Raw genomic sequence first — 9090 nt, 5'->3', positions numbered from 1 at the left:
TTAGTTTTATAGGTAGTAAGAAAAGAAATTTGTGTTAACACCATACATCGTAATGTGAGAGGTGAGGCACGTTCGATGCATTTCTTTTTTTGGCATGTAATTTCCAGGTTTTTTGGGCCCTTATATTTTTCCAAAAATTGTCTTGGTTTTAAATTTCTAATTAAGTCCAGTTTCTATTTCAAGGATAGGTAGTTTTGATTTTATTTTTGTAAATAAAACACCGGCAGATCACCGGCAAGACAAATTGTAAAACAATCATAAGATTCATATCATACATGGTTGCACAGGTCTCTAACAGAAAAAGTCATCGGCAATTGCAATTTCCATCTACTACAGCACAATTTGAAGGAGGAATCTCTATTTTGTTATGTAAAAAATTGTACCGTAAATAATTGTACATGTAGTAGATGATGACATTGAGAAATAAACATCAAGAATTGCTACCTAGCGGTATATCCCGGCCTGCGCAGCGCCGGTGAACTATGATCAAATGTTCCCCCATTGTCAGAGCATGCCCTAAGAACAAACAGGTCTCTTTTTACTACCAAACTTATCAAATTGTTTTTTTCAATAACTATCTAGTTATGTCAAACTTTTCGAATTTCCTCGAAAAAATTTGGCAGTCGCCATGATAGGGACGGATCATCCATTGATACCGTAAGGGGTGCTTTAACCCTTCTTTTGGAGTTTTGCATCGTTTCTCGATTTAGATTCTTTACCAAAAATATATTGTGATGTTGAAGACTTATTTTCGACCAAGAAAATATTAGGAACTTTCTAAAAAGTATTATTTGTCAGTTAAAAACGGTGGAAATGCTTGTAAATAATTCTTAAAAACGAACATGGTTCACCCCCAGACCGCAAATGGTGTGATCCATGCTGGAACTAACTACACAGCACTATAGAAGCCATGTGTTTGCGAAGGCCGATTTCTAAAGGTTACGTAATACTTTATTTTAAATGAAACAACATGCACACAGACATGTGGATGTTTGCCGGCGAAACTTTGAAAATCAATTTCTCCCGTTTGGAAGACCGTATCTTCATACAACTTTCAGGGTTTGTTTCCCTTATAATGATCACACTATGTGCTAAAAATCGTTTTGATAAATTCAGTATTTTTTGTTGAAATTGGAAAAACAGGCTTGGGTACGTCCATTTTTCAAAGCTGTAACACATGGTGTTTGCAATATCTGTCAATCTTCTCAAGCCGCACGAATATTAATTTATAAGGTTCCTATCCATTATGGTGTACAGTAAAAATTTGCTGTATCGCCTCCTTTACAAATTATTAATTAATAAATATGGGCAATTCTCCATGGGAGAGCAAAAAATGTCAAAAATAAATATTTTCATATTAAACCTTTTTTGTACTTTTTCCAGACCTAAATTAAATGGGGAATTCAGTTCAAAAAACGAAATTGAAAAAAAATATATATTTCTGGTAAAAACAGTGATTTTTGCAATTGATGATCAAAACGTTCAGATTTGGTAAAAAAAGTAAAATTTTGTGTATGTATTACTTTCTGAATTACAGGGAAAAGGTTTGATTTATTTTATAATGTTACAAGTTACTAACATTACTCAGGGTCATTAAAAGAAATCTATGTATATAAATATATATATAGGTTATAGTGTAGGCCTTCATTTAAAAATGTCAAAATTAGCACGTAATTCTGTTACCAAAAAAATGGCAAAAGTTACTTATTTCACAAATTTTCTCGTTTTATTTCTTCAAATCATGTATGTTGAGAAAAGACCCTACTATAAACATAAATGAAAAATAAAAACTTTAAATCCCCCCCCACAGTAGTGTGGTTGGGGTCTACGAGCGAATACTTACCTGTAGAGCGAATACTACATATGCATTGTTCCCTATGCCGGCAGGCAATTCGCTAAGAGTTTTACATACAATAGCGCCCTCACGTGTCCTACCCACGACGCCCTGTGACATGCGCACTACGTTAGCGTCCTCTTTTTCTCAAGCGTTACTTGCGTAAGCACTCAAGGAATCGAGTATAGTGGGGAAGGAGGGAGGGGTGCTCTACAGGTAAGTATTCGCTCGTAGACCCCAACCACACTACTGTGGGGGGGGGGGGGGGAGTCTACATCACTTTACTTACCTGTAGAGCGAATACTACATATGCATAGACTCGCACCGAGTAAGGCGGTGGGTATACGCAAATTACCGTATGTCTACAGGGGTGTAGGACATGAGGCGTGTCCAAAGGCAGACAACACCAAACCAAAAACCTACACCCCAGACGCTCTAGGTTTCACCTCGTCAGGGGAACCCAAAGAGCTAGTGCGCAAAAAGTCAGGGGGGTGTAACCACTATGGGAATGAACACATGATAGGTACACCTAAGTAAACTTAATGCCCATACAAATATATATATGTATATTTATATGCTCACCCGTTAGTGCTTCCGTGAGGCTCGACTGGCCGCTAGCAGCACTTCTCTTCCAGCCTTGCCATCTGCCTGGAGGACATCCTTCAGGTAGCATTCGGAGAACGTGTTAGGGTTCTTCCAGCAGGCTGCCTTGACGATGTCACCTAGGGGGACACCCTTAAAAAAGGCCCACGAGGTGGACACTCCCCTGACCTCATGCGCTCGAATGGGTCCCTGGGTCGCTGGCCAGCCACCCGGTACGGACCGGATAGCTGTCACGATCCAGCGAGTGATTGTATTGCGGGACGCCGGCCCATGGGGCGGGGTCGTCGTGATGAACAATTTTTCGTGTCCCGTACGAAGTGACTTCGTACGGTTGACATACCACTTAAGTGCTCGAACTGGGCACCAAAGTTTGTCGTTTGCCTCGTTCGAAAAAGACTTGATGTCCGGGACAAAGATGTCCGGGGGCATAAAGGTCTCCGACTGGTTCTTTGCGAGAAAACCGGCCGTAGGGATCAGGCGGACACCCCCCGGTTCCCACCGGATGTGTCCTGTCTGTATCGATAACGAGTGTAGTTCGCTACGTCGTCGGGACATAGCAACAGCCAATAGAAAAGCTACTTTGATGGAGAGCTGTAACAAAGTTGAGCAATTCATCGATTCAAAGGGAGCCTTCGCCAGTGTAGATAATACACCGAAGAGGTCCCAAGATGGGATTAATGTGCGTACTGGGGGACGAGTATTAAACATCCCCTTGATCAGTTGGCTAATTGCAGGGTTGCCGGAAACGGAGGAACCGTACGAAAATCCCTGATGGATCGCGGCAACGGCCGATCGATAATTTTTGACCGTGGCCGTCGTGAGCCCACTGTTAAAAAGGTATAGGAGGAAATCCCCCACTTCCCCTACAGAAGTATTGGGGGGATGAATGGATTGCCGTCTACACCATTTAAAGAAATGGCGTAGTCGGCTATCGTACACCTTTCTGGTTGAGGCTCTACGGGACTGGGCTGCAATTGTTGCAGCTCGTCGCGAAAGGCCTGCTGAGCAGAGGGATCGCGTGACAATACCCAGCACGTCAGGTGAAGATCCCCCGGAGCCTGGTGATTGATTCCCGAGCTGGGCTGATAAAGGAGATCGGCCCTCCTCGGTAGAATTACCGGGCGGTGAACCAAGAGTCGGACGAGCCGGGGAAAACACGGCTGGCGGGGCCAGAACGGGGCTATGAGGAGAATTCGGCAATCCTCCTGCTCGATCTTGGTCAGCACTCGAGAAACGAGGGAGATGGGTGGGAAGGCATAGGCCAGTAGGCCGTCCCACCGCACCGACAGTGCATCGGTCTGCCACGCGTTGGGATCTGGGCCCCTCGTGCAGTAGATCGGTAGCTGATTGTTCATTCGCGACGCGAATAGGTCCACATGCGGCCGGTCGATTAGTCTGAAGATCGACTGAGCCACCTGTGGGAGCAGTGACCACTCTGTCGGGGCGATCCAGCCTCTGGAGAGAGCGTCGGCTGTGACGTTCTCTTCCCCCGGGATGTGGACTGCCGACAGGGCTATCCCGTGATGTATGCACCAGAGGGTGAAGTCCCACGTTAGTGCACACAGATGGCCTGACCGAGTGCCACCCTGGTGATTGATGTATGCCACCACTGTGGCGTTGTCGCATCGTACCAGGACTGCTTGCCCTCTGACGTCCGACTGGAAATGTTTTAGTGCGTTGGTGACTGCCAGCATTTCCAGGATGTTGATGTGGGATGACTGATGTGCGGGGCCCCATACACCCGCGACCTGTCGCGGGTGGAGGGTAGCCCCCCAGCCGTACCCTGACGCGTCGGTTGTGATAAGTACCGACGGGCGGGGCGGGCGGAAAACGCGGCCCTGCGTTATGTTGGCCTCGACTAGCCACCAACGAAGGTGGGGGACTAGCCAAGACATAGTGGGCACCGGATGGTCGATCGGGTGCCAGCGGGGTCTGTAGAAAGACAGCAGGTGAAGTTGAATTGGCCTCATCCTCAGCCTGCAAAAATCCACTAAGTCCACCAGACTGGCCATAAGGCCCAACAGCCTGAGCCAGGCTCGGGCCGGAGCCACTACCGTCGGAAGGAAGAGGGACACGCACTGCCGAAGGTTCAGCAGGCGGTCCTCCGATGGACGGGCCAGTCCCCCGCGAAGATCGAGGGATGCACCTAGAAAGGTGGGAACCTGAGAGGGGACTGGATGGGATTTCTTGGTGTTGATGAGAAATCCCAGGTCGGAAGCAAGTTGCCACGTTAGTTGGAGCGCCGCTTCCATCTCCCCTCGAGAACGGCCCACTACTAGCCAATCGTCGAGGTACATGAATATCATGACCCCTCGACGCCGCAGTGCCGCCCCGATCGTCTTCACGATCCGGGTGAACACCCGCGGAGAAGTGGATAGCCCGAACGGGAGCACCACAAATTAGTACAGTGTATTTTTGTATTGGAAACGTAGGAATTTGCGATGTTCCGGCCTGATCGGTACGTGAAAGTACGCGTCTTTCAAGTCTATACTGGCCGCCCACGCTGGTGTTATGATCGATGCAAGAATGGTCCGTAATGTTTCCATGCGGAAACGTTTCGGACGTATGAACTTGTTGAGGGGTTTTAAGTTCAGTATTGGACGCCACACGCCAGTCTCCTTCTTGGGGGCCAAGAAGAAGGTTGACATGAAACCCGCCCGGGTCCCCCCTTGGGGGACAACACGAACTGCTCTCTTTAGAAGGAGGGCGTCGATCTCCCCCTCGAGGGAGCGGCGTTTTGCTGTGTCGGGCGGTACGGGCGTTGTCCGAATAAGCATGTCCGACGGGGGGGTCCTCGTAAACTCGAGCGCGTAACCGCTGCTGATTGTTTCGAGGACCCACCGGTCGGAAGTCACCTGCACCCAGGACCCCACGAACTCCTGAAGGCGGCCTCCCACGGGTCCAGCGGTGGGAGGCCGCCCGGAGACGCATAAGTCACTTGCGCCACGCCCCGGTGTACCGGGGAGTGGGCGCACGGAAACCGCGTCCCGACTGGGGACGCTGTTGTCCAATATGTGGTTGTGAATAGCGCGGGCCGACCGCCTTATCGGCGCGCCCACGAAATCCACCACGGGCCGCTCTGACCGGGGGGCGGCGCCGGGGAATGACAAAAGATGGCTGTTTCTTTGTCTTGTCCGCGGTTTTCGGCTCGGCCGGTTTCTTGAGATTTATTTTCTCCGTGGCCTTGAGGCGCTTTGCCTCGGCCTCCATGGCCTCCTGGAACTTACCAGAAAATAAGTCCGGGCCTGAGAGCGGGAGATCGTCGAGACGCTTTCGTGCTCCCGGTGAAGGGAGGAAAAGCGCATCTAGCACATTGGTGCGGCGTGACGATGTTGCTAAGGTCGACACTCTAGCAAACTGGTCGAGAGTGGAGCACAGGCCGCGATCGAGGCAATGGAGAGCAGCCACCATCATGTCGGCTGGTATCACCGAATCTTCTTCATATCCCAGTGCCAGGTACTCTGACAGGAGAAGAAGAAAGGACGTCGCACGCATACCCATGCGTGCCGCCGAGTCCATTCTGCGGGTGACATCCTCCAGCTTTCCACGGATCTTGTCTGTAAAAGGAACCTTGGATGAAGCTGTCCCTTGGTCAGCGGCGAGTTTGTCAATGGCCGAGTCTGGCAGGACTGGCGTTGAGAAATATTTCTCAAAATCCCCTGGGGGGAAATGATAATATGAGTCTACGCGTTTAGCGTAGGCACTCCATGTCTTTGCGTGCATTATACCGTCGATGTGGTCAACGCACACGCGGTCCAAGGGCATTGTGGGAAAAGCCCGGACCGGTTCTGCCGTCAGTCCCGATCTCTTCTTGAACGACTGACGCTCAGGAGGAGGAGGTTCGGTACCAGCAGGAAGATTCAGAACTCTGATCATATCCCGTTGGACCAAGCGGAGTTCGGTCTCAGCCACCGATAGGCGTTGCATGGTGCGGGTCAGTTCGCTCTCGTCCGCCGAATTGTCAGAGTCCGGGGGGCGAGTTGTCACCGGGGAATGGGAACCAGGCCCCGGGGGCGAAGCAGCGCCGTCACGGTGTCCCGGTATCGAGCCCCGCTCAGAGTCTAGTGACACCGATGGGTGTAAACTAATACCGGGCGGGGACGCCGGTGCACGGCTCTCCGTGCACGGCATTGTCCGCTGGTCTGTAGTCACCCCACCACGGCCGTGATGACTGGCGTGTGGGGGCTGTAATTCTGGAGGGGACTCCGGCGCACGGCTAACCGTGTGCGGTATGTCCCTTTGGCCCGGAGTCGGCCAACTGTGACCGTAATCTCGGGGACTAGGGGAACTGCTGCCGCGGTGACGTACCATCACCGGTGCAGTCCGCCGAGAACTCGGGCTTGTCTGGTGGGATGTACGTCCCTCCATTATCGACACACCCAGTCCTCCCCAACTTCCTAGATTTACTCATTTCTTACTTCACTTTCACTCAAATCCTTCACTAGAACAACTCTACAATAAATACTTTCTCTTTATTTCTTCGAAATAGCTTTCTCCAAGCAAAAGAGGTACCAATAAAATAGTGAAATTCAGGTCGATTGAAGTTCCACGTTATACCTCGCCTGCGGCTAAGAGAAAAAGAGGACGCTAACGTAGTGCGCATGTCACAGGGCGTCGTGGGTAGGACACGTGAGGGCGCTATTGTATGTAAAACTCTTAGCGAATTGCCTGCCGGCATAGGGAACAATGCATATGTAGTATTCGCTCTACAGGTAAGTAGAGTGATGTAGACATAGTGATTTCTTGGCATTTTTCCAAGTGGTAACGGAATTACGAAACGGTAACGGAATTACGGTAACGGAATTACGCATGCACAAAGTATGCACATTTTCTCCAGATTATGTACATGACATATTGAATAGGAGATTTGCATACATACATGTACCTTCAACAATAACTTTTAAATACTAATTGCATGTACCTAGTTAAATCATTTCCCCCTTTATTTTGCTATTATACATGTACAATTAAAATTAATCAGGTGTTTCATTAATATTTTTTACTTTTACTTTTTTACTATTTAAAAAATGCTAATAGTTGTTTTCACAAAATACCTTACTAGGTTGTTGGTAAATGACAGTCTAAAAGCATCCTGTAAAATAATGGCACCTGGTGTGAAGTCATTTTCTAGAAAATGGTATTTTTGCATACATTTCCAACGGTGGTCGGCTGACCACCGTTGGAAAAACCTAACAATTGTTCAACTACTGCTCCAACTTTACACTTTTTTCAGTCCAAATTTTGTTTGCTATTGGTTACATGTTCATGAATGGGTGCAGGCCAGCTAGACTGGTTCCCTTACCCTACAATTTTCCGGAATCTATAAATTGATCCATTTTATCTTTAGTAGCGTCAAGGAAACAGACTACTTGAACAGTTTTGTTTTTCTTGGTTTGTCCAGCATTTTCGAACACAAAACTTCAAACATGATCTATTACGGGGGGCGAGTTGTCACCGGGGAATGGGAACCAGGCCCCGGGGGCGAAGCAGCGCCGTCACGGTGTCCCGGTATCGAGCCCCGCTCAGAGTCTAGTGACACCGATGGGTGTAAACTAATACCGGGCGGGGACGCCGGTGCACGGCTCTCCGTGCGCGGCATTGTCCGCTGGTCTGTAGTCACCCCACCACGGCCGTGATGACTGGCGTGTGGGGGCTGTAATTCTGGAGGGGACTCCGGCGCACGGCTAACCGTGTGCGGTATGTCCCTTTGGCCCGGAGTCGGCCAACTGTGACCGTAATCTCGGGGACTAGGGGACTGCTGCCGCGGTGACGTACCATCACCGGTGCAGTCCGCCGAGAACTCGGGCTTGTCTGGTGGGATGTACGTCCCTCCATTATCGACACACCCAGTCCTCCCCAACTTCCTAGATTTACTCATTTCTTACTTCACTTTCACTCAAATCCTTCACTAGAACAACTCTACAATAAATACTTTCTCTTTATTTCTTCGAAATAGCTTTCTCCAAGCAAAAGAGGTACCAATAAAATAGTGAAATTCAGGTCGATTGAAGTTCCACGTTATACCTCGCCTGCGGCTAAGAGAAAAAGAGGACGCTAACGTAGTGCGCATGTCACAGGGCGTCGTGGGTAGGACACGTGAGGGCGCTATTGTATGTAAAACTCTTAGCGAATTGCCTGCCGGCATAGGGAACAATGCATATGTAGTATTCGCTCTACAGGTAAGTAGAGTGATGTAGACATAGTGATTTCTTGGCATTTTTCCAAGTGGTAACGGAATTACGAAACGGTAACGGAATTACGGTAACGGAATTACGCATGCACAAAGTATGCACATTTTCTCCAGATTATGTACATGACATATTGAATAGGAGATTTGCATACATACATGTACCTTCAACAATAACTTTTAAATACTAATTGCATGTACCTAGTTAAATCATTTCCCCCTTTATTTTGCTATTATACATGTACAATTAAAATTAATCAGGTGTTTCATTAATATTTTTTACTTTTACTTTTTTACTATTTAAAAAATGCTAATAGTTGTTTTCACAAAATACCTTACTAGGTTGTTGGTAAATGACAGTCTAAAAGCATCCTGTAAAATAATGGCACCTGGTGTGAAGTCATTTTCTAGAAAATGGTATTTTTGCATACATTTCCAACGGTGGTCGGCTGACCACCGTTGGAAA

General features: G+C 48.2%; 1 protein-coding gene across 1 annotated transcript; it reads right to left on the bottom strand.

Moving 5' to 3' along the window:
• Positions 1–3300: 3300 nt before the first annotated feature.
• LOC119730278 lies at positions 3301–4743 on the bottom strand. The gene has a single exon (XM_038203093.1). It carries the CDS (start codon positions 4741–4743, stop codon positions 3301–3303), a length of 1443 nt encoding a protein of 480 aa, XP_038059021.1.
• Between the last annotated feature and the right edge of the window lie 4347 nt (positions 4744–9090).

Source organism: Patiria miniata, unplaced genomic scaffold (genome assembly GCF_015706575.1).
Source record: "Patiria miniata isolate m_02_andy unplaced genomic scaffold, ASM1570657v1 HiC_scaffold_1, whole genome shotgun sequence".
NCBI classification, from domain to species: Eukaryota; Metazoa; Echinodermata; class Asteroidea; order Valvatida; family Asterinidae; genus Patiria; species Patiria miniata.
The sequence above is the reverse complement of the archived record's forward strand: the minus strand, read 5'-3'. Positions and strand labels throughout refer to the sequence as shown.